At 54.8% G+C, this 21,442-nt stretch overlaps 9 protein-coding genes across 9 annotated transcripts; 5 read left to right on the top strand and 4 right to left on the bottom strand.

Moving 5' to 3' along the window:
* Positions 1-582: 582 nt before the first annotated feature.
* Positions 583-2,742, bottom strand: LAESUDRAFT_666152 (MATE efflux family protein; the record flags this gene model as incomplete). Its single annotated transcript, XM_040905234.1, has 11 exons — positions 583-728; positions 789-908; positions 970-1,018; positions 1,082-1,162; positions 1,213-1,352; positions 1,407-1,433; positions 1,495-1,583; positions 1,641-1,932; positions 1,990-2,283; positions 2,370-2,486; positions 2,538-2,742. The coding sequence occupies 11 exons, from the start codon at positions 2,740-2,742 to the stop codon at positions 583-585; spliced, it is 1,560 nt and encodes a 519-aa protein (XP_040758174.1).
* A 451-nt stretch (positions 2,743-3,193) lies between these two features.
* Positions 3,194-4,909, top strand: LAESUDRAFT_732286 (agmatinase; the record flags this gene model as incomplete). The annotated part of the gene is made up of 7 exons (XM_040910213.1): positions 3,194-3,338; positions 3,391-3,506; positions 3,559-4,086; positions 4,170-4,269; positions 4,325-4,392; positions 4,446-4,631; positions 4,685-4,909. 7 exons carry the CDS (start codon positions 3,197-3,199, stop codon positions 4,742-4,744), a joined length of 1,200 nt encoding a protein of 399 aa, XP_040758173.1. The 3' UTR covers positions 4,745-4,909.
* An 845-nt stretch (positions 4,910-5,754) lies between these two features.
* On the top strand, positions 5,755-6,319 carry LAESUDRAFT_555172 (uncharacterized protein). The gene is made up of 3 exons (XM_040902921.1): positions 5,755-5,921; positions 6,011-6,061; positions 6,125-6,319. Exons 1-3 carry the CDS (start codon positions 5,864-5,866, stop codon positions 6,250-6,252), a joined length of 237 nt encoding a protein of 78 aa, XP_040758172.1. The 5' UTR covers positions 5,755-5,863; the 3' UTR covers positions 6,253-6,319.
* Positions 6,320-7,118: 799 nt separating this feature from the next.
* On the bottom strand, positions 7,119-11,037 carry LAESUDRAFT_816524 (HECT-domain-containing protein). The gene is made up of 15 exons (XM_040914787.1): positions 10,618-11,037; positions 10,479-10,566; positions 10,294-10,426; positions 9,466-10,243; positions 9,113-9,407; positions 8,977-9,057; positions 8,603-8,920; positions 8,401-8,540; positions 8,244-8,347; positions 8,056-8,188; positions 7,828-8,008; positions 7,637-7,772; positions 7,500-7,576; positions 7,349-7,445; positions 7,119-7,292 (listed from the first exon to the last, which is right to left on the bottom strand). Exons 1-15 carry the CDS (start codon positions 10,946-10,948, stop codon positions 7,209-7,211), a joined length of 2,976 nt encoding a protein of 991 aa, XP_040758171.1. The 5' UTR covers positions 10,949-11,037; the 3' UTR covers positions 7,119-7,208.
* Positions 11,038-11,670: 633 nt separating this feature from the next.
* On the top strand, positions 11,671-13,463 carry LAESUDRAFT_753203 (uncharacterized protein; the record flags this gene model as incomplete). Its single annotated transcript, XM_040911764.1, has 8 exons — positions 11,671-11,724; positions 11,814-12,096; positions 12,189-12,290; positions 12,351-12,411; positions 12,501-12,523; positions 12,658-12,815; positions 12,846-13,237; positions 13,302-13,463. 8 exons carry the CDS (start codon positions 11,671-11,673, stop codon positions 13,408-13,410), a joined length of 1,182 nt encoding a protein of 393 aa, XP_040758170.1. The 3' UTR covers positions 13,411-13,463.
* Positions 13,464-13,734: 271 nt separating this feature from the next.
* LAESUDRAFT_732283 (uncharacterized protein) lies at positions 13,735-15,642 on the top strand. Its single transcript, XM_040910212.1, has 3 exons — positions 13,735-14,587; positions 14,642-15,524; positions 15,581-15,642. Exons 1-2 carry the CDS (start codon positions 13,920-13,922, stop codon positions 15,504-15,506), a joined length of 1,533 nt encoding a protein of 510 aa, XP_040758169.1. The 5' UTR covers positions 13,735-13,919; the 3' UTR covers positions 15,507-15,524; positions 15,581-15,642.
* Positions 15,643-15,834: 192 nt separating this feature from the next.
* Positions 15,835-17,919, bottom strand: LAESUDRAFT_816522 (uncharacterized protein). The gene is made up of 4 exons (XM_040914786.1): positions 17,746-17,919; positions 17,396-17,685; positions 16,994-17,345; positions 15,835-16,941 (listed from the first exon to the last, which is right to left on the bottom strand). The coding sequence occupies exons 1-4, from the start codon at positions 17,779-17,781 to the stop codon at positions 16,177-16,179; spliced, it is 1,443 nt and encodes a 480-aa protein (XP_040758168.1). The 5' UTR covers positions 17,782-17,919; the 3' UTR covers positions 15,835-16,176.
* Positions 17,920-18,087: 168 nt separating this feature from the next.
* Positions 18,088-20,388, top strand: LAESUDRAFT_816521 (uncharacterized protein). Its single transcript, XM_040914785.1, has 15 exons — positions 18,088-18,355; positions 18,411-18,436; positions 18,497-18,513; positions 18,565-18,732; positions 18,786-19,000; positions 19,049-19,064; positions 19,131-19,193; positions 19,244-19,262; positions 19,315-19,345; positions 19,404-19,430; positions 19,493-19,705; positions 19,757-19,870; positions 19,931-19,950; positions 20,004-20,114; positions 20,179-20,388. The coding sequence occupies exons 1-15, from the start codon at positions 18,310-18,312 to the stop codon at positions 20,245-20,247; spliced, it is 1,155 nt and encodes a 384-aa protein (XP_040758167.1). The 5' UTR covers positions 18,088-18,309; the 3' UTR covers positions 20,248-20,388.
* Positions 20,200-21,431, bottom strand: LAESUDRAFT_708889 (mannose-P-dolichol utilization defect 1 protein). Its single transcript, XM_040906699.1, has 3 exons — positions 21,305-21,431; positions 21,119-21,251; positions 20,200-21,069 (listed from the first exon to the last, which is right to left on the bottom strand). Exons 1-3 carry the CDS (start codon positions 21,368-21,370, stop codon positions 20,372-20,374), a joined length of 897 nt encoding a protein of 298 aa, XP_040758166.1. The 5' UTR covers positions 21,371-21,431; the 3' UTR covers positions 20,200-20,371.
* Positions 21,432-21,442: the final 11 nt, after the last annotated feature.

Below are 21,442 nucleotides of genomic sequence, written 5' to 3'. Positions count from 1 at the left end.
GACTCCGGTCGTTTTCGCCGGCCACTTTCGCCAGTAGAGGCTGTCTTTCATCCGAGCCATTCTCATCGCGTACTCTGCAGAAGATCGTGAGTAATCTATGCCTTTGCACGATCGTCTCTTTCAACGTTATATACGAGCCTCGGGCGCTATGTGGCCCAGACCATGAGTACGCTGACTCCCCCCCGGTCGGCGCTCCGCGCTCCTCAGCTTCGATCATCATGTATCAGTCGCCGTAGCATAGCCCTTAAAATCCGAGTCGAGGTTGGAAGGAACGGGCAGCAGTAGCAGGGGACCTCGGGTTACGAATTGTCGATATCAACTGTGTAAGCCACTCTGCTCATGCACTTATCGATGAAGCAACACGACTATTCTCAGCGGTCTTGCAATGTATTGGGCAGGCCACGCATAAACTTCTTCGAAGCCTGACATCGATAGCGAAGATGACATTAGATTTCATTCAGCATGTCTCCGTGGAGGCGGTCTGCGGCAGATAAGTATTTCACACGTACGTCCTTCGTCATATGGTAGGATCGAGGGTTGATAGCAATCACTGGCGCAGGCCGTTAGCGTGGTTCAGACGCGCTAATCAGCTTCTTCGTGCAACCGACGGCGCTTTGCTTCTTCATGGTTACGTTCGACGCTCTTCTGCACTTCTCTATCCCAGTCGGTGCCCAGCCATACCACGGTATACTCTCCGAGGCCGACAATGAAGAGAGCGACGACTTGCCCTGCCATTTAAAACATGAACGATCTTCGTTGATATCGAGTATGATGCTCAGATTACGTACCCAGCCACAGCCCCTGCAGGCCAAGATGAGTGTGAGAGTTGAAGGCGAGCGTGATGCCCATTGGCAGCGCTAGAACGTAGTACGCGACGAGATTGAATATGGCTCCGAGATGCTGGCGCCCTGCAACCCATTTGCGCGTGTCATTGGGACGGCTCAAGAAGCGTGACTGCGCGTGGCTTACCTTGGCCACGAAGCACGCCTCCACACGAACCCGCGAGACCATCCGCGATCTGCACGTTGTCGAGAAGCCGACGTCGGCAGCGCGTCACAAGAACCGATGAATGGTGACGTACCTGAAACGAGGCGACCAGCGGCATCACCTTGCTCACTAGCGCGACGACAGCTGCATCGTCGCTGAAGACGTAGCCGAAGACCTGTTTCATCGCAGTTGGTAGGTGTTTGAGCGGAGGGAGGGACAGCGCACTTTGCGGGTCAACAGCATCACGGCCATGACGATGGAACCTACTAGGACGCTCAGGAATGCGGAAACATGACTGGCGCGCTTCGCGCCTTGCGCATCACGGGCGCCGATTAAGTTGCCGACGCGAGTCGAGGCAGCCACACCTGCAACATGCGTAAGAATAGAATCGGTTGAATTAGGAATGATCATGGCCTCACCGATGCCGAATGGAATCGTGTTCAGAACTGGTGACAAGGTCGGTTAGCTTGAGCGTTCTGATAAATGTTATATCGGACGTTGACGGACTTTGATCGGTGGTCATAATGACAGATTGGGCAGCGAGAGATAGAGAGCCCAATCGACCGGCAGCCAGGGCTACAATCTCAAACGCAGCCCTGGATCGGGGAAGATCAGGGAGACTGTATTGGCGAGATCCAGTGATGCCAACTTACCATTCGGTGCCTACCATCAAGATTCCCGGTATGGCGAGTTTGAGGAAGTCGATGCAGCTTTCTGCGTCGAGAACAGTAGCAAAGTGCAGCCCCGTCCATGTCTGATTGCGATGGTGCGTGGGTGATAGGTACGTGACCAGGATGAGGAGCAGAAAGCATAACCAGTACGTGATGGATATGGCGGCCGGTGATCCGAGCAGACCGAAATGCGTGTAGTGGACGAAGAACACGTTCAGCGCCAAGTTGACAGGTGCAACCATCAGGAGGACATAAGTTGACGCCCTCATGATGCCTGACATCATCGTGTATGAACATCAACAGACGCGCATGACTGAGCAAGAAGGCGCACCCTGGCATTGCAAGTATTTCTTGACGCTCTCGAAGCCGATGTATCCGGGTGCCCCGAGAATGAGGACGCGGAGGAAGCTCTGCACGTCGCGACTCAGTTGTTCTTCTTGCCCGAGTGCGAGCAAGACGGGCTCGATGAAAGCCCACAGAAAGGCTACGGGGATGAACAAGAGCCATAGGAGCACGATGCACCGCTGCAGGTGAATCGAGACGGATGGACGATCGCCACCGGTGAAGGCCTGCGACCCTAGGGTGTCAAGGGCGGTGGTTCCACCGAGGGCGACACACCATCCTGCTTTATTTCCGACAGCGGGTTCACCGGGGAGGAAGGAGGGATTCAGTCAGATAGATGTGGGAGCTGGCCACGACTGGCGTACTGACCTACCATTGCGAGCATGAGCGCGAAAGCAGCCGCAGAGAGCTCATCGGGGCCAAGACGGCCAGCGACGAGAACGGAGACGGTCTGAATAGAGTTCTGCAAAACATAAGACAGAATCACTACAACACAATATCAGAGCTCCGCCAGAGCAGACGAGAGTTGTGACTGACCTGGGACGGAGTCGACGAGGAGGGAGCGGAAGAGCGGGCCGAAGGCACGGGACGCGACTTCCAGATCGGGGAGGTCGGTGGCGGAGAGCTTTGGGGATGGATCAGACGCGACCGTCGACGCTGTGGACGACGACGACGAGGGGCCCTCCTCCGTCGAGAGCAGCGGCTGGGATTCGTGCGATCCGGGCTGAGAAGCAGAGCTCATCTTTGACGGGGTGTATCGGGGTTCCGTATCTTCGCGATGGGCTTCGCTCTTTTCTAGTCCTCATGCCCGGTGGTCGAGATACTTTACGCAGGGAGACCGGGCACTGACACAGCCGCATCTGAATTGCTCCTCGAGCAGGGCCTCAGTCCCATTCATTTTCTTGGAATGTGACTCACGAAGCGTATCGGCATCACGCCCTTCTCCAATCAGCTTTCCGTTGCTGATGATAAGCCAACGGATGCCTGTTCATCCGACCGGAATACGATACGGCAAGTGCTTCCGTTTGCATCTTTGTTTTTCCAATCTCTCGCTTATAGCGCTTCCTATGAATTTGTGTCACCGGTCATGGGTCTCACCATGCGTTATCGCGCCCATTTGATCTCGGCCTCGTTGCATCTCAATGCAATTTAAACCCCTGCTCGTGTTCTCCCAGCTTCTCCTACCCGCCGCCATCATGAAGCTCTCCCTCCGTCTCAGTGCTTTCGCCTCCCTCGCCGTCTGCGTCGTTGCGCACGAGGGCCATGACCACGACACCCAGATGCCTCTCGACTACGTTCGGTTCCCTTACCAGGCCATGTACCCCGGTGACAATGAAGGTTCAGACCATACGTGCACAGGCTTTGCGCGATTCACTCACTAGGCCCACAGTCACAGCGGACTCTGTCTTCTCCGGTATCGCCACCTTTGCCAAGCTACCCTGGGTGCAATGCCTTGGAAGGGATAGAGATGCCTCCTTTGATGTTGCTTTCATCGGTGCACCGTTCGTACGTATATCACTGCTTGAACCTTATCAGGCACATACTGACGCCGCAGCAGGATACTGGAACATCCTACCGCCCGGGAGCTCGCTTCGGGCCTGCGGGTATTCGTGCCGGCTCTCGTCGCTTGACACTCTACGGCGGTTACAACGTGCCTCTCGAAGTCAATCCCTTCCACTCGGGACTCAAGATCGTCGACTGCGGTGACATCCCCGTTACCCCGTACGACAACAAGTACGCCATAAAGCAAATCGAAGACGGACACAAGTCTCTGCTCCACCGTCAGACCTTCTCGCCGCTTGGCAACGACTCCGCTACCGGTCTGCCTCTCGTCCCCATTTCTGTCGACGGGAAGCATCACCCTCGCGTCATCACGCTCGGTGGCGATCACACGATTGTTCTCCCGCTGCTTCGATCTATATACAGTGCTTACGGGCCGATTTCTGTCATCCACTTTGACAGCCATCTCGATACCTGGAAGCCTCAGGTCTTCGGTGGTGCGCCCACCGATCAAGCGGCGATCAACCATGGCACGTACTTCTACTGGGCAAGCCAGGAGGGGCTCATCAAGAACGGAACTTCCATCGCAAGTGTCTTTTTCTCATCATGGCTGGCGTTTCTTTTCTTCCGCATGAATCCTTGATCCTAGTTGAGGCTTTTGCTTCGCAGCATGGCGCCATCCGCACCACTCTGTCCGGCCCTGCGGACTATGTCAACGACGATGAATCTGGGTTCCAACGAATCGAGGCCCGCGAAATTGATACCATCGGTACGTTGGATCCGCGCTCGGGAGAAGGCATGCATGCTGAAGGCCTGTGGCACAGGCACCGCGGGCATTATTAAAAAGATCCGCGATACCGTGGGTGATCAGCCGGTCTACCTGTCCATCGATGTACGTACGGTTCTGAAGGACGCTCGCGTGCAAGTGGCTTAGCGTGTTGTCAGATTGACTCCATCGACCCTGCGTTCGCTCCTGCGACCGGGACGCCAGAGACGGGCGGATGGTCCACGCGCGAGCTGCGCACGATCCTCAGAGGTCTAGACGGTTTGCATATCGTTTCTGCTGACATCGTGGAGGTTGCCCCTGCTTATGACACCAATGCCGAGCTGACGACGATGGCGGCTGCGGATGTGAGTGCGAGATGCGATGGTGACAGCGTTGCTCGACTGACGCGGTACCCTAGGTGCTGTACGAAGTCCTCAGCGTTATGGCCAAGACACCGCTAGGTAAGGTTTTGGTTTGACGCTGGACGGCGGCATTCAATGGCATCGAAGCCATGCGCATGAGTGCTCTATGCAGTCCTGTTGTATTCGGCTCGCTCCTGTTGTCTCGGCATACGTGAACTGTATTAGGTCAAAACATTGTTTACCAATCTGCATTCAGAGAATCTTCGGGTTCGCATGGCGGCGTGCATTAGCGTGTAAACTACCAGTAAGATGTCGCGCTGTTTTGGCAACAAGCGGGCCTTCCGGAAGTTTCACGCTTCGTGCGGAGATGGCACCAAACTTGTTCAGTGCATCCTCGGGGCGCGGATCTTATCAGATATGGCCCGGCAGTCGCGTGCAGGGATGAACGTTGGAAGGATGAATTTGAAACGCTCAAATGACGGTGTCTAATGATTGTCACGAATCATGTTTTATGAACCCTGCACCGTGTATCTCCTCCGCTCTGCCCCCATCCGCCAGTGGGAAGCATCATAAGATGCTATTGCACGTGGATGTTTCACGTGTGGTTCCGGACTTCGTTGTCTGTGAGCTTCCATTTTCGCTGGAACGCTGAGCGTTGTATGACCAATGAAATCAGACGCTGACGAGAATCGAGACATGCTCTGCTTTCACTAGGACAGGCCTTTCGCGTGGCATGGCAAACGCCTTTATGCAAGAGACTATCGTGAGCGGAGCGTATAGTTTTGACATTCTCACGTTCACCCGCTGCCTCGAGGCGATACGCTGAACCGAGGAGAGCCAGTGAGGATCAAGAATCGCTTTACGGTATACTTCGACAAACTCTTCCCACACCTCATTTCGCTGCTGAAGGGAATAACCACTGACATATCGATGAAAGCGAGCTGGACTCTGTTCATCTTCCATTCAGTAGGAGTGTCCCGGCGGAACGATTGTTTTGCCCTAGCATCTCAAGGTGGGCCGGTATATGGTTGGCCAGTAGGCAAGACGGCTCATTTGTTTTCGCAGAGACGAGGACAGGCCGTAACAATTGGGAGCCTCGAGGCTGAAGAATTTACTCATCTGACGAGTTCCCCAGGTTCGAGATCCTTCTTCAGCGTGCCGTCACCGACAGGATTCGGAAGCTTCACCCCGATAGCTTGCAGCACGAGGCGTCGTTGCGGCATGAGGCATCTGTCATGAATGGTATGCGACTGTATAACTTGGTACAGTTTGCTCCCTTGACAGGTTTCCCCGGTATGTTGCCTCCCTCCAATCCAGACCTCGGCTGACCTGAAAGCTCTCCGATCGCGCCTATACGGTCTCGACGTTCCTGATGCTTGAAGGAGATGAGAAGAACGTCGCATTATGTCCATATGATGTGATCCCCCCTCTCCGTGGGTGGTCGGTTGGTCGGTGTATGTTCTTGACCGGTTGATTGACGAAATTTTCCCAGACAGTTTGCGCTAATGGTTGCGCTTCCGATAGCAGTATCCACCCCTCAGGTAATCCTGCGGTGCCGTATAGTGCAACTCCATGCGCCGTGGGAAGCTACATGACGCTGTGCCGGAATCTGAAGAACACCTGAACGTCATCTGCACCCCCGTTGTGTGACCGTTTTGCTGTCAGGTGAGCCGGAACAAAACACAATACAAGGTCGCCCTTCTTGGTACGTACACTCTCAACTCTATGAAGCATTCAGCTGACCGCAAGGAGCCATCGGTCCAGAATGCACTTGAGTGTTATCGATGAGCGGCAACGCCAGCTCACTAATCGCATACAATCCTTATGGTGCAAGGTGGAGGTCGTGATATCAAACTTAGCTGGTCGAAAGCGCATTCTCCGCTAAGCGTGCAAGTTGGCTCAGAAATTACGCGCCAATCTTCATGTTCACCAACGTGGCATTTCAAATGACTGTTTCGCAAGCTTCTCTTCGAAATGTTCCGAGGAGATGGGTTCGAAGTCATTCTCCAGCCTATGCCACTATTGCCACGCACTGGTGCGCGATAAGTCAATGGGAAGAGAGGGTAGTTGGTGAGCGGACCATCTTTGGAGCGCCATGATGAACTTCTTGACATTGATCACTTGGTGGCATCTAGACCGCGGAGAACCTCATTTCACTTTATATTTGGGCAGCGTCCGCTCGGAACTTCGCAGCCCGTGACAGAATTATTCACGGTTGAAAATATGCGCCGCTCGTTTTCGAATTTTTTGGGCGGGGAGGTGATACGGGTGATGGGCAATCGCATCAAACTGGTGACGCCTGTCGGTTGACGTGCTGTCCATGGGACCGCGCAAGTTGTGCGGCCGTCAATTTCCGTTCCTCCCTTTCTTAGGCCAGGTTTTTGGGCCATTGACGTGCGTCGTCTTCTACAGAACTGATTGTTGCGGTCTCAATGCAGCTCAGTCGGGATCATCAACGTCAGAAAGAGAAAACAGAAAGATTTATATAATAATGCACTTATGGTACATTGCTACAATTACACCAAATCTAAAATTTCAACATGCTACAGAAACACACGGCAACGGCAAGGATACCCGTATTTATGATAGGTCGAAACCGGCATTGGAGGTGATGGCCTGAACGAGCTTTTCGCGGAGGACCTTCTCGCTCTGGTACCGGGGAAGCTGCACAAACTAGGTGAGCATCGAATAGACTAACTGTCGCCAGATACTTTGCGTACCTTGAGGAGATTCACGCACGTACTAGCGGTCGGCAGGCGGTTCTCATCTGAGCTGGAGTCTCGGATGGAAAAGTTCGGAACGAGTTCCTTGAAGCCGCTGAAAGGTGACGTCAACATGGCTTGGCTTGAAAGAAAGAACGGCGCTGCTCACAGTAAAGGAGGCCGACTGCAACTCGTCGCGAATCGCAAGAGTTCGCGGCGCTTTTCCTGGTCGAAGGAATTGACAACCTGGATCATCATGCTTCAATCTCAGCAATGTCAATAAGCACAATGACGTGTTCCACTGACCCTCCAGAAAATCTCGATCGTCGGGTGATGATCGTCGTACAGCCCACCATAGTTGGTATTTTGCCGGAGATCGTCGAGATCAATCGGTGAATTGACACCGCCCAGCAGGATCTGCAGTTCCTGTTGGTTGAACATCCTACAGAAACCAGCTCAGCATCCAACGCCTAATCTGGCATGCGTGTTCAGCTTACCTTAGCCATTTGGGGTCAATCATGTCCGAGAGACCCTCGAAAAAGGCCTCGCTCTGCTTCTTGATTTGCTTATTGAGGCGGTAATGTGAGACGAGATAGATGTATTGTAATTTGTTCTCGCGAGTCACGGCGATGTTGCTGCCATTGGGGATCAGTTCGATGGTCCTTGTCACGCCGAATTCTACGCGCCATGTCAGCGCAGCATTAATGACACGACAGAGTGCATACCTTGTTCGGCAACAGTAAAGTTCAGGGTGAGGTCTTCCGGGTTCCCTTCATAGTGCTTCAGGAAGATGAGACCCTGATACAGCTCCGGATCCAGCGACGCAAGATCGTCGAGGAAGCTCTGCTTCCCGAGCCACTATGGAATGGAAGCGTTAGCCGGACATTTTTCACGAATCGCAACAATTGCGTGCCTTTGCCAAGAAGAAGCCAGCAAACGCGACATCGACGAGAATTCCCTCGTACAGTGCTTTGCCCAGGATGCGGCCGATGAAGCGGTACCAACTCAAGCTGTGGGCTTTTCCACGCGACATGAGCATCCCGTGCGCATGAAGCAAAAAAGATGCTTACACTCAGTGGCATAGGAGTGAGGGTTGGGATACAGTTCGTTCGCCTTGTTCGCGAGCCACAACCCGCGGTCGGTATCAAACACCTCCTTGCACAGAGATGTCAAGAATTCCTTGAAGACGCCTCCGCCATCGATACCGGCCCTACGAGCGAATATCCGAATTAGCCATCGGATCAAACAGCCACATGCCACGACGACACTCACTCCTCGTTCCCAAATTGGTCCACAAACGTGATCATGATCGGCGCATGCAAATCCGCATCCTCGAGCTTGTCAAACCCGTCCTGCGCGACAGATCCGCGGCGCACGACGACGCGCTGCCGTGCAAAGTGCGGAGTTTCCCGCACGCCGCGCGTCGCCATGTCATTGCGGATGAAGTTGCGAAAGATGGCGACGCGCGTCTCGAACGGGATGGCGAACGGGATGTTGTTCAGCACGCCGAGCCGCGGCGAGAGGTACGCGACCTGCCGCTTGGTGAGCGGGTGTGCTCCATGTGGCTGCGCGAGGTTCTGCTCTTCGATGCTGCAATGCGGAGGTCAGCGGACGGAGATCAGCATGGTATGTGAGAGAGTACGAACACGGCGGCCTGGATGAACGTGGTCATGTCCACTTGAGAAGTAACCAGCCAATGGTCGGGGGGAGTGAAACGCCTTCTCGAGCTGCAGACGCCACGATTAGAATGGATTGCGATAATCAAACCACCAGTGGACTTACTCTCTCGCATGTATTGCCTGCAAGCACTTCGCCAGCTGAAACCTCACCGTAGCCCATTGCAAGACTCCGAGGCCGGGAACCGCGCCACCCAAGTCCTCGCGCCAATACAGCGTGAATGCGGCATTGAGCAGGCGGCGCGAGAATGACACGATCTCGTCGAGCGCGAGCGGGTTGCGCGGTGCATTCGTGCCCAGCGCACTCGAGAAGAACTCGTCGTCGCCCATCGTGAGCAGCGCCTGCGTATAGAGGTCGATGAGAAACAGCAGTGGGGGCCAAGAATCGGCGAATTCGGGGCCTATTACGGCAGAATAGATAAGATGTACAATGAACTACAGACGAGTGTGGAAACTTACTTGTTAGCTTATCCAACGTGTCTTCTCGTCCAATTGGTGAACTCCTGACATAGAGGCGGTATATCTCCCTTACGAGCCCGCCCCTATTGAACGCGACTACAGTACCCAACACCTTATCCTTCCTCGACGGCCACACATTCGTAAGCGCAAAGAAAAACGAGATGAGACTGAGCCTGGACGGATGGCGCTGAGCCGCCTGCAACAGAGCGTGCAGGTGGTCCGGGGACGGGAGGGTCTGTAACCGCATCCGTGTGCGATTATCGAGCTCTGGGAGGATGGACTTCGGCTCGAACGAGGTTACGACGGACACCTGGATCGCATCCTCGTCCTCGTCCGACTCGTCGCCATCCGCCCAGTTGCGCGCGTCTTCCTTCTTTTCGGGCGGCTCGAGCGCGTGCGTTGGGAGGTGGTTCATGAGCGCGGACATTAGCTGCAGATACGCGTCGAACGCTGCGGGGGAGAGCTTGGGGTAGGCGGGAGGTGCAAACATGACGAGATTTGCGAGCAAGTGGATCTTGGGTTCAGGTGGCGAGAGTGGCGGGCTGCTCACTAGCGACTCGATGGAGGGGGCGACTATATGCAGCGAGGAGAGCGGCAGCGCTCGGGTGAATGCCTTGAGAGATTCTATCGGCAGACGGTTGGGAAGGAGGGGGATGGTGAGGATATAGATTACCAGATCTGTCAGACATTGCGGCAGAAGGACCGAATAGGACAGAGGAAGTGTGATGAGAGAGACGAGTGGCGGGAGACTGGGAGACTTTGCCTTGGACTCGACAGGCTATGTAACAATCTGAGAATATATCACAGCATATATGCGAGACGACGTACGATTTGTAAGAGCGCCTGACCCAGGAGGCGATAATAGCCGCGATCGAGTAGATATTCAACGTACTCGGCTTTGGCTGGTGTGCTTGAGAGCAGGGAGTTGAGAACGGTCAGATGAGATAGCGCATATTGAGATCTGCTCGATTGTTAGCGCATATATTGCGAGAGTTAAACACGGATGGACGCACTGTGGCTCAAGCGATAGCGATTCGAGGAGTAGCAGGGCTGTTCGTTTGAGTAGGGTATGCCAACTCGGCTCGTCATGCAGAAGGACATCTGCGTGATATTCAGCACCATGCAAAAGACATTCAACGTATTCGCTCGCACCTTGTCGTCCATTCGCTACTGCAGTCGACCACTGACCCAGGACGTCCTCATCCTTACCAATGAGCACTAAACACCTCAAGCCCGTCAAGCCCACCACATCCTGCGCAAACGTCCTCCGGAGCTCCTGTCTCGTCTCACGAGCCTGCAAGGAGCCCCGCCACCACGCCTGGATCTTAGTAGCGCTATCCTGCCTGCGTTTGAGGTCATGCCGCTGGGAGCGTGCCTTCTTCGCCTCGTGAAGGATATCTGAATAATTGGAGGCGGAGCGGATGCCGCCGAGGTTGATCTCTTTCCGTCGCCGTGTGAGCTCGTCGCCGAAGAGTGGGGTCATCGTAAGCAGAATGTATGCGCGGGCAGTGTAAGGTTGGAAGTCAAGTAGTTGTACTAGGAAAGAGTCCAAGCTGGCGTAATCAGCGTTGCAGCCTCGGTGTGGTAAGCGCCTGAATTGCGTATTCACTGACTGATCGAGATCACATCGCCGTCCGCCAGCCGGTTCAGGCTTTGTTCCGACTTTGCTGCTCGGTGCATTATATATTATATTGCACACACCTGATCAAGGTATCCAAGATTCATGCTTCCCTAAGTACTACAGAGATATCGCGATATGTAAGCATCCAGCAGGCTGCACATCACTCAGGAAATTGGCGAGTTACACTGCGACGTCCATCCTCGCGTCGTCTTCTCGTCTATCGCTGGCTGTGTAAGGCACTACCATGACAAAATCGTGAAGCTCGTGTTTAGGTGATACGATTAATGCGCATTAATTCAAATTGCTCGCCTCCAGGACAGTGCTGGAATACAGCTCATGGCGCATTACCCCGTACCTTCTCAATAATTAAACAGCGAAGACAATATCGCCTTGCTCATCACCCATCCGCCCAGTCATCTAGAATGACACGTTTATTTACGTATTTCTTCATCTGGTGCAATTCCTGCATTTCTCATCCTCCTCTCTGGGCTGTCGCAGCATGCGTGCCAAAGTTCAGCCGGGTGAAGATGTGGCCTAGCGAAGACGTAGTGACGATGCGGATGCTTTCTCCTGTTTCATGACCTATGGGCGAGCATGACCAGGAGAGGAAATTGTACGAGGTACAATTGCTCCGATGCGTGAGTGCGCGAGGTGTCTAGGTGAGTGGAGGCAGGAGGGAGCGCATCGAGGACGTCGGTGCCGAATTGAACGTCATACCCATTCACAGTGCGAGGAATCATTACATCGCCAGTCTCACCCACTTCTCAACAAAATGCTCCTTGCTACACCTTCCTTGCGCCATAACACGCAGCCCGAACAGCATCACACCCATCACTCGAACTCAACCGCAGCTCTTTTGATCGACTTCGAGTGCACAAACCCAATTGCAGGAACGTCACCTCTCCCAGTCGCTTTCCTAGCTCCTCGTTGGTTGCTACGTCCTCACCTTGCCATGCGGCACCAGTCGCACTTCGGTGTTGTGCTGAAGCGGCATTTTTTCATGAGCCCTCGTGAGTCGCCAAGTTGAGCAACTTTACATTCCCATGGTGGTCTTTCCAGAATTGTCATTTTCTCCTGTCAGGATGATGACCTTTCCTGATAGGTCAGGAATGCCAGCTACGAACCGCGGGGCTTTCGAAAGCAATCATTAATTGGTTGAATGTCGACACCGAGCGCAGATGCTCTATGTGGCAGAGAAATGATTGTGACACGCTAGCTTGCAGTCCATTTGATAGCCATTTTTACCGTTGATCGGCATGTACAGCGCAAATTAACCGATCGAGCTACCACCCACGCGACGCGACGCGCACATGTGACCGATTTCGGTGCGGCACTCGGGATTTGCGAACTTGCGGGAATCCCTCGACGATGGTGATGTTGGCGAGAAGTTCTAGATGATACGATGCACCTCTAGCTGCGCAAGAGAGAAAGACAAAGGTTAGCTCCGTAAAACGAGAGTCATCGCGCACCACCACTAGTTGATCCGAGTGCACTCCGTGCCATGATGAGCTCCCGCAGCAATATCAAAAGTCAACCATCTCAAACGGCGGTCTAAAGTGTGATGTATACAGACGCTTTGACTCGACTGGCGGCCGACAGCGCGCCTATGTTGAACGTCGAAGGCCTGAGCGGCGCGCGCGCCGCTGCTATCGCTCGGCGCATGATGCGGTATGATGATAGGAGTGGCTCTCGCAGAGAAGATGCGGACACTCGGCGTAACCTTCCGTGCGTAAGTCGCCAATTTCTGAACGTTGGTGAGAATGCGATGGAGCGGGCTATAAAGGACGAGATACATGCAATCTTGAACGATGTTGGCTTGAGCACACGAGCTGACAGTACCTGGGACATCGAAGGTAATCTCGCAGTACAGGAGTCAGCAAAGAGCTCGGTCCGATGCTGGCAGCTGACGATCAATTATGAGCCCTCGGGAGGCCAATCACGAACGGGGTTATTTGCAGCGACTGCGCATTTCATTCCACGGGTCGTCCGAGCGCCAGCCAGTGAATACGCGCAGCCTGCCATAATCAACACGCGTGCTTCTGGGGGCGTGTGGGCCTCATCAGCGTCGACGTCGAAGCGCGGAAAGACGATGCACCCGACGTCTTCGGTAGCAAAGTGCAATGAAGCCAAATCTTCCGAGTCGGTGCCAAGGTCAACCAAGTGTCGCAAAGCTATGTTTCTCGGAGACGTTTGAAGTGATGAGCGTGTCTGTAAGAGGGACGGACGTGAGAGAGCTGGGCGCGGCGAGGTCGAGGAATGATACCGGTCAAGACCAAGGCCGGGATCACACGACTCCTGCGCGGGCAGGCAAGACCGCCCGATAGTGGGTGGAGAGCGCAGACCTGGCCACAGATGACGACTACAAGGAGCCTCCCCTGGCGGTCGATAAACATCTAGATAAAAACATAGACCTGATCCTAGGGCAATTTGTGTAATTTCGGCGTCGGGGGGCGGTGCGCACGCGTGTATGGCGGAAACATCCCTTTGTGGGAATGAGCACGTGACCGGGTAGAAGGAGGGTGGTAGCACAAGAACCGTGCCTATATACACCGTTCTCCTCCGTGTCCTCGCGGCGTGTACTCTTGCCCCAGCAAGCAGTGCCGCAGCCATGTCGAGCGAAGCGTCCCAGGTCAACAGCGGGCAGGATAGTGAGTGTTGTTCCTCTTATCTCGTCTAGTGGCCGTTCGGAGGGGCTCGTCCGAGCCGGGGCAGGAAATAAGGCGTTGGAGCGAAACAATTTGACAAGAAATAAGACTTTCGTGCTCCAACCCCACCTGCTCGCGCCTCGCCTCCTCCTAGTTCATATCTGCTTCCCTTTTTGCTTGTTATGTCCATGTCGTCCGCGTCGTTGGACTCGGCGTCGTTGGCGTCCTCCCAGTCGGCGTCGTCTCCGTCGGCGTCGTCCGTATCGGTGTCGTCCTTGTCGGTGTCGACAACTGCTACAAGCTCCGCGGCCAACTCAGGAGTAATTGGTCCGGATTCTTCCACATCTTCCTCCAATCTTGCATCCACCTCTTCCTCCCAATTCATCTCATCCTCGTCCTCTTCTGTAGCCCCCACATTATCCTCATCTTCGGTACGATCAATCTCGAGTACTGACTCCTCCTCTTCCTCCTCATCAGGTTCATCCAGCTCGCCAACCCCATCCAGCACGTCGACAACCACAACCACATCGACAACGCCAACGTCAACCACACATACCTCAACGTCCACTACCCCTACCTCTACCTCCTCCTCCACCACTCCCTCAAGTACACCCACTTCCACTGCTTCCTCAACTCCTATTCCCACGTCAAGTAGTCCTCCACCTAACACTTCTTCGTCTACTTCAAATCCTCCTTCGTCGTCATCGACTCAGGCTGGTGGCTCGGGTAGCTCTGAAACTGGCTCAACAGCAACATCAAGCAGTGCCAATGGATCCTCCTCTCAGGCCACACGCACATCATCATCCCACTCTCTGTCTACCTCGTATTCGACATTCACGTCTACAAGCACCAGCGTGTAAGTCGATAGGCCTTGATGCTCGAGCGTTGTTCTCATCCTGCAAACTTCCAGTTTCACAGATGCTGGAGGCTCTGTCGTCACCTCTGTGCAGACACTGACCGCGACTGCCACGATCACGAGCGGCGCATCCATCGATGCGACAAAGTCAAGCAATCACACCGGCGCCATCGTCGGAGGAGTGGTAGGAGGCGTGGGCGGAGCCCTCGTCCTGCTCGTGCTCCTCTTCTTCCTATGTCGCCGCCATCGCAAACGAGATGACTTTGACGGCAACTTTGACCCCGATCGTGTCGTGGGCCTGTCAGGAGGCCACGGTGTCGACCTTGCAGGCGCCGATGATGTCACGCCATACACATACAGTCCGAGCGCTCCGTCCGCGCCGGGCTCAGGCGCGGGCGCGGGCAACGAGGAGATGCGTCAGCACGGCGATGTCCCAGCCTTCCTGGCCGGCGGCCTCGCTGGCGCAGGTGCAGGCGGTGCGGCAGCAGCAACAGTCAGAGGCAGACAATCCGTGAGCCCACCCGCGACGAGCGCGCCCTCGCAGTACTCGCAGTCTCAGTACGCGCCCACGTCGGAGCAGCACCAAGACTACGCTGGATATAGCAATTACGCAAACCCACAGGGCTACGGCGGGTCCGTGAGCCCCGTACCGGCAGGTTACCCCGACTTCCGCCAGCCATCGCCAGGCCCATCGCTCGCGCAGACGAGCTCGAGCGGGCCGACTGGTTCGGGCGGCGTCGTGCTGCCATCGAATAAGGAGCGCGAGGCAATGGCGCGCCGCGGTGGTATGCAGATTGCGAACCAGGAACCGGCACAGGTCGTGCAGCACCAGGATGGCGGCCGGCTCGACGCGACGGAGGAGGAGGAGAACGTCTCGAACGAGGTCCCCCCACGGTACGACCAGATACCTAGAGATTAGGCGCCATGCTTTGGCTATGTACGTTCCGCGCGGACTGGACTGTAAAGCGGCGTGTTGTTGACTTTTTCCGTTAGATTAAGTTATTTGCGCGCGCTTGCTCTGCGCGCTTCGAGATCATGAAGGATATCCTGCCCGCTCTCGCGTCTCACGTTACTCAGCCGCCGCCGTGCAAAACGACAGTTATGCCCATCGACGATGCTGTATATTATGATGATGGTATCTTACGCTCGCTCGCCGCATGTCCTAATACGCATTTACCATTCTTGCGTCTGTTCGTAGTAGTTAGTACCCCACACACGGACTTGCACGTTTTGAATTCGGATGTGGTGTTGACCACGTGTATTTGCTATCGCTCGTTGAGCACAAGGGACATATGTGAGTCTAATGGATTAACTTAGATCGAATATCGAGCGTGGCGAGTCCGATAACATTCAATATTGTGATCATCGTGTCGATGCAAGAGAGAGCAAAAAGTCCGCGGAGATCCGTATCCACTACAGTACAGAGCATCAGTAAAGTATTGGGAAGCATTCTGTCCGTGTCCGTGTCCAGCAAGTACTAAGCACTGGGAGGAAGCGTCTGAACAGCAAGTAACACATGAAAAGATATTGAATCCTTAGCATAAACTACGCATCGGGTGCAAGCAAGTCAATATGGCGGAGACCGATGTCTACAGCGCCTCTCCCATGGGATAGGTACCCGTATCCTCATCCTGAAATGTTCTCGTCTGCGGTGCGAGCTTGCTCGTCTGGCGCGGCGGGCTGCTAACCGACGCCGTCTCGGAACCCATATTCGTCACAAACAACGGACTGCGCCACGTCGGCTTCGGCGAATCCGGCGCGCTCGACAGCAGTGCCGTCTGCGAGTCTGAACGCCCATGTCCCGAGGATGCGGCCGCCTGAGAGCTTGATGGGGCTTGTGCGGGGCCCATAACGTCATCGACGATGCGGGAGAGGCTTTCGCGCGAGGAGGTGTTGAGCGGGTCGATGAGCCCGGCTCTGGGCGGTGGCCAGACGGCCTCTTGGAAGATGGATCCGGACTCGGAGGTGCGCATGCCCATGAGGTGCGGCGATGGGATGCGCGCCATCTGCGGGCCCGCGTTGGGGTCAAGCGGGGGGCCATTGAGCGATCCGGAGTAGTACGATGCGGTGCGCGAGGAAGGCCCGGGGAAGTCCGAGTAGCTGCGCATGGTGGGCGGGAGATCGTAGTCGTCCATGTCCTCGCCCGCGAGGAGCATGTTGCGCGGTGTTTTGTCCTTGCGCCGGAAGAAGTTGAGCTTCTTGTGCTGGTGGCGGCGGTAGAAGAGGATCATCGCGAGTGCGAGCGCGAGGAAGGCGGCGACGCCGCTGACGCTGCCTGCGATGATCGCTTTGTTGGTTGCGGAGGAGGTGGTTGAGGTCGGCGCACTGAGTGTCGTGGGGATGAGCGAGAATGTCTGGGCGAAGGGTGAGTGTGGTTGAGCGAGGGCTGTATTGGGTGATACTTACTGATACTGCTGAGCCGTTGATAGTGGTGACGAACGATGAAGTGATTGTGGTCTGTATTTCACCTTTGATAGAGCTGGCGGACGTCGTCGATGAAGCTGTGCTAGTTGGCTGCTGCGGATCGGAGGTGCTGGCCGTGTTTGATGTTGAAGCTGCAGTTTGCGTCGGCGGCGAAGATATATTAGACGGCGATGGCTGCGAAGATGAGGAGCTCGTGGTATGAGCTGAGGTGGAAGCTGAAGCATTTGTAGATGAAGATGTCGGCGGATCCGAGGAGGTTGTATATGTAGAAGATGTTGTTGGAGGTGGCGAAGAAGAGGATGATGTCGTTGACTGCGGACTCGAACTGATGGATCTGCGCACTCATTTGTACGGAAATTCAGCAGAAACAAGAAAGACGCGTACGTTGAAGTGCTCGTCGATGTACTGCTCGGTGTACTGGTGGCGGTATCGCTTGAAGAAGTGGACGTACTGGTTGTTTCGCTCGACGAGGTTGAAGAGCTTGCTTGCGGTGCCGGAGACGAAGACGACGTTTCAGGTGGGCTTTCACTCGAGGTCGAAACAGGTGAGGAGGTAGATGCGGGTCCAGAGGTATCGGTACTAGGGGGTTGCTGTGCACTTCCCGTAGCGGACGAGCCTGAGGAGCCGCTTGCGCTGGAATCCGCAGACTCTGACTGTCTCGCGGCCAGCCTACCCTGATATAAGAGTGGGGGTATGAGCTTCGAGGTCATCAGTTGATGAAGTAGACCTCGTACCATCGCCGCTCCTCTGTCGACTGCCTGAAGATGCATTGTACTTGGAACAACCCACGTGTCGTCACGCCGTCGTGCGCAGTTTCAAAAAACTTACTCCTCAAGGATACCAGGACAGGACGCCAATCGAGTTAGACGGGCAACCTTATAATGAGGTGCGCAGGATCATGGCAAGGCTGTATCGCTAGAACCGTTGCAGCGCCGCCACTCCTCGACTTTTTCCGTCACGTGCGCCCCGACATACGGTGGCGGGCGTCCCGCCCAACGTCGAGCTTTCTCCGCGTTGCCCGTTGATTCATATCGTTGACTCTTCCAACCTTTGCATGTCTTTCCTTTCGTACATGCGTGTTTCGTGGTGCCTATACGGTAGCAAGTGCTCCGTGTCCGCTGTTGTCTTGAAAGCAACTTGTTGGCAGAGAATATTGTCTGATGCCTCCCCGCCGCATGTGAACGTTTAGCAGCACGCGAGGATAGCATGCCTTATCATGATCGCAGCGCATGTCTGTCAGTGTAGCGATACTGCAATCTCACGTGCGATCCTGAGCTATCGCCACCACTCTTGCTGCAATGTCCTTCAACGTCCTGCTCATAGGCGCAGGGGAGATCAATTTCGGTTCGTCCACCTTGTCCTGTATTGTGAATCACCAGCCCCATGCCAGCAATCGTAGGCTCTGTCGAGGGTCCGTGGAATCATGTTCGTGAATCGTCTCAGTGCAGTTATTGCGCGCGAACTCTAATCAGTCACGATGGCTAGACTTTACGGCTCGAACGGTCAATGGATCTGTGCAGGATTTCCTATTGTGATATTCACCAACTCTCCAGGAAACTCGGGTCAAACCTCAAGGTCTTATGCTTGATTGATCCGGACACAGACCGTGCAGCCGCACAGCTCAAGACCAAGCTATCTGGTCCTGCCGCTTCTGCATACGCCGATTGTAAGATCTTTTCGACAGTGAGTGAAGCCGCGAACGCCTTGCCCGAGACCCCCCAGTGAGCACAAACGAACGGTCCATCGCTGTCATGTCTAACAAGCGAAACGTCAGGCTCGCCATCGTGGGTGTCCCGCCCTTTGTCCGCGGGAGCGACGCGCCAGGCAGCGACCTGGAGCTGCAGCTCGTGCGTGCGTTTTCCAGCTGTGCTCTCTTTGTGGAGAAGCCAGTCAGCTGTGGGCCCGCCGACGCATGCTGGCGTGTGGCTGCCGAGCTGCAGAAGCGCCAAGTCCTTGTCACCGTAGGATACATGCTACGATACTCTGCAGGTAGGCTGTAGACGTAAGTTTTCATCCGATAATATAAATGTCTCGCAGCGGTGCAGATGATGAAGTGAGTGTACGAGCTCCGCTGATTTTGTGCAGGGTGGACTGATTCCAACCGTGATGCGACACTTAGGCGGATCATTCAAGAGAATAACCTCATTGTAATGGGCACCAATGCAAGATACGTGATGGCTTAGTATGATTGCATGTTCCACACTGCCCGCAGTGATCATGACATACACTCAGCGAATACGCAAGGAAACTCGTGAGAAACGCGTTCCTTTGATTCACATGGCAAACTAACATCATATAATCAGTCTTGGTGGAACAAAGCATCTTCGGGCGGCCGTAAGTTTCTCCAAAATGCATTCCAACGAAGCATCAAGCAATTCATATTTTTTGATAGCCATTGTGGAACAAGCGACACACTTCTGTACATCAACTTATCTGCTCTGTCTACCTAAACCCGCAGATTCAGTTGTTTCTATATTGCAGGTGATCTTTCCCGATATTTCGGCGGGGATGTCTCGCTCCCGTCCGTCACAGCGCACACGGTCGAGCATTATGAGCCGCCTGGTCACCTCAAAGCGCAGCGGTTCGACGAGAGCCTGGTCCCTCCCGAGAACAGGCTCCCCCGCCTGACCAACGCATCATGGAAGTACACGAATGGAGCGGTTGGGTCGCTGACGCATGTCATCGCTCTGCACGGTCTGCGCTGTCTCTTCACCGTCGAAATGAAACGATGCTGAGAAGATGTAGGAACCACATATGACACCGAGTTTGAGATCTATGCGGATGGGTACCGGCTCAAATTGATGGACCCATACAACAACCCCGTGTTGTCTGTCCGCCGACCAGGTATAGAAACAGAAGGTATGCTAGCAATCCGATTTCAGTGTGCACGGCGAGTTAAAAATTGTGTGCGTCCGGCAGAAATTATTCACTTCCCAGAGGTATGTCCCATATTTGCACAGACGTGCATTGCACCCACTGTCGTCGAACTCAGGACGATCCATTCTACTCCGAGCTATCAACAATCGTCGACGAAGTGCAGCAGTCGCCGAGACGCGCTGCGATACTCAGCACGTACCAGGATGCCGTCAAGACATACGAATTCGTACGTGTTCTCGTTTTCGTACGTTGTACGTTGTCAGACGCTCATAGCGCACCGCGGATGATAGACATGGTGTATCCGCCGGGCTGGAGAGCACTCTGCTCGCACGCAGCAGCAGAGTAATGCGACAAAATAGGCTTCGTGATGACGGTAGAAAAGTCAAATAGGAGACATAGAACATATCTCTCAGTCATGATCCGGCAACATAGCGGTGATGATCAAAATCGCACAAATAGGTTAAACAGGCTAGCTTATCGCACTCAATCTACCTTTCTCGCCCACTTCCGGCCCGCAGGCTGCCTCATCGAGGGTGACTGCGGAGGGACGACCACCTCGACCTTGGGGCTCTCCGGCTGCCAGTGTCTATCCTTCTCCGTGATGCCTATCGTCGGCACGCGAGCCAGGTCTTCTTTCACATCCGCGCCCCAGTACATCCACAGCTGTGCGCCTACGACGCAGTTCAGCAGGAGCGCGAGCGCGAAGCCGGCGCTCACGAGCGGATCGCCGACCTCCGTGGCAGTGGTGAAGAGGCGCGCGAGGCAGCCGCCGATCTGCGAGATGACGGCGAACGCTGAGAGCTGCCCGGTACTCTTTGTGCGATAGTTCTGCTGGATTTGGGGAAACTTGGAGAAGAGCGAGAGAGGGAGCGTGGCCAGCTGCAGAGGAGCCAGGGTGGTCGTCGGCAGGTAGAAGAGTGAAATGGCGACGGCAAGCGTGGAGAGTATGGCGATGCCCAGGCGGTGCGTGGATGGCTTATTCCGCGTCAACCGGGGGGAGGAAGGATAGTAGATTATGAGGAACGTTATGATGACATTTTGAATGGTGAGAAAGAGGTTCTCGCCGTAGGTCGAGAAGGGGAAATGGTTGCGATAGGAATAAGCGAGGGTAATCGCATACGAGAGTGTTTCCAGGACATATGCGGTCAACGACAGGCCACGAGCAGAACGCGCCGACACAACTGCGACAAGTCAGCTTTTCTGGGTGCAGCATGGTACCACGGGACTCACTGAGGACTAATTGGGGCACTTTCATGATGGAGCCTCCTATGACAATGCCAACGCCCAGCCCCTTAGAAAGAGAATACTTCAAGCACTCGACGTCGGCAAAATCCAAATCCTCGACGAGCAACGTGTAGCATTTCTTGCAAACACTCGTAAACTACAGCCCAAAAGGTGCGTTTCCCTCCGACTCACCTCGCCAACGACAGCCACTCCGAGGTCTTTGATGAACCAAGGAAGATTGCGCGTAATAGTTGTCATTTCGAGGTGGGAGAGATGGTGGTAATGGGCAGCAGCTTACTCGTGGTCGCGTACGTGTCTGTTCACCACGCG

Source organism: Laetiporus sulphureus (genome assembly GCF_001632365.1).
Source record: "Laetiporus sulphureus 93-53 unplaced genomic scaffold LAESUscaffold_82, whole genome shotgun sequence".
NCBI lineage: Eukaryota > Fungi > Basidiomycota > Agaricomycetes > Polyporales > Laetiporaceae > Laetiporus > Laetiporus sulphureus.
This window is presented reverse-complemented; position numbering and strand designations above follow the sequence as displayed.

Excerpts from the sequence above, each read along its gene's own strand:
- LAESUDRAFT_732283 (XM_040910212.1), top strand. The coding sequence starts at position 13,920 with ATGTCGTCCGCGTCGTTGGACTCGGCGTCGTTGGCGTCCTCCCAGTCG. Across the intron at positions 14,588-14,641 it reads ACGTCTACAAGCACCAGCGT|TTTCACAGATGCTGGAGGCT; the intron begins GTAAGTCGATAG and ends GCAAACTTCCAG.
- LAESUDRAFT_708889 (XM_040906699.1), bottom strand. The coding sequence starts at position 21,370 with ATGACAACTATTACGCGCAATCTTCCTTGGTTCATCAAAGACCTCGGA. Across the intron at positions 21,252-21,304 it reads GAGTGGCTGTCGTTGGCGAG|AAATGCTACACGTTGCTCGT; the intron begins GTGAGTCGGAGG and ends AGTGTTTGCAAG. Across the intron at positions 21,070-21,118 it reads AGTGCCCCAATTAGTCCTCA|TTGTGTCGGCGCGTTCTGCT; the intron begins GTGAGTCCCGTG and ends GACTTGTCGCAG.
- LAESUDRAFT_555172 (XM_040902921.1), top strand. The coding sequence starts at position 5,864 with ATGAATGGTATGCGACTGTATAACTTGGTACAGTTTGCTCCCTTGACA. Across the intron at positions 5,922-6,010 it reads TCCCTTGACAGGTTTCCCCG|GAGATGAGAAGAACGTCGCA; the intron begins GTATGTTGCCTC and ends TGATGCTTGAAG. Across the intron at positions 6,062-6,124 it reads TGATGTGATCCCCCCTCTCC|TTTGCGCTAATGGTTGCGCT; the intron begins GTGGGTGGTCGG and ends TTTCCCAGACAG.
- LAESUDRAFT_816521 (XM_040914785.1), top strand. The coding sequence starts at position 18,310 with ATGTCCTTCAACGTCCTGCTCATAGGCGCAGGGGAGATCAATTTCG. Across the intron at positions 19,706-19,756 it reads GCATGTCATCGCTCTGCACG|GAACCACATATGACACCGAG; the intron begins GTCTGCGCTGTC and ends GAGAAGATGTAG. Across the intron at positions 19,951-20,003 it reads AAATTATTCACTTCCCAGAG|GACGATCCATTCTACTCCGA; the intron begins GTATGTCCCATA and ends CGTCGAACTCAG.
- LAESUDRAFT_816524 (XM_040914787.1), bottom strand. The coding sequence starts at position 10,948 with ATGACCCCACTCTTCGGCGACGAGCTCACACGGCGACGGAAAGAGATC. Across the intron at positions 10,427-10,478 it reads TCGCTATCGCTTGAGCCACA|ATCTCAATATGCGCTATCTC; the intron begins GTGCGTCCATCC and ends ACAATCGAGCAG. Across the intron at positions 10,244-10,293 it reads GTCAGGCGCTCTTACAAATC|CCTGTCGAGTCCAAGGCAAA; the intron begins GTACGTCGTCTC and ends ATTGTTACATAG.
- LAESUDRAFT_816522 (XM_040914786.1), bottom strand. The coding sequence starts at position 17,781 with ATGCATCTTCAGGCAGTCGACAGAGGAGCGGCGATG. Across the intron at positions 17,686-17,745 it reads TCGACAGAGGAGCGGCGATG|GGTAGGCTGGCCGCGAGACA; the intron begins GTACGAGGTCTA and ends CTCTTATATCAG. Across the intron at positions 16,942-16,993 it reads TCAACGGCTCAGCAGTATCA|ACATTCTCGCTCATCCCCAC; the intron begins GTAAGTATCACC and ends CCCTTCGCCCAG.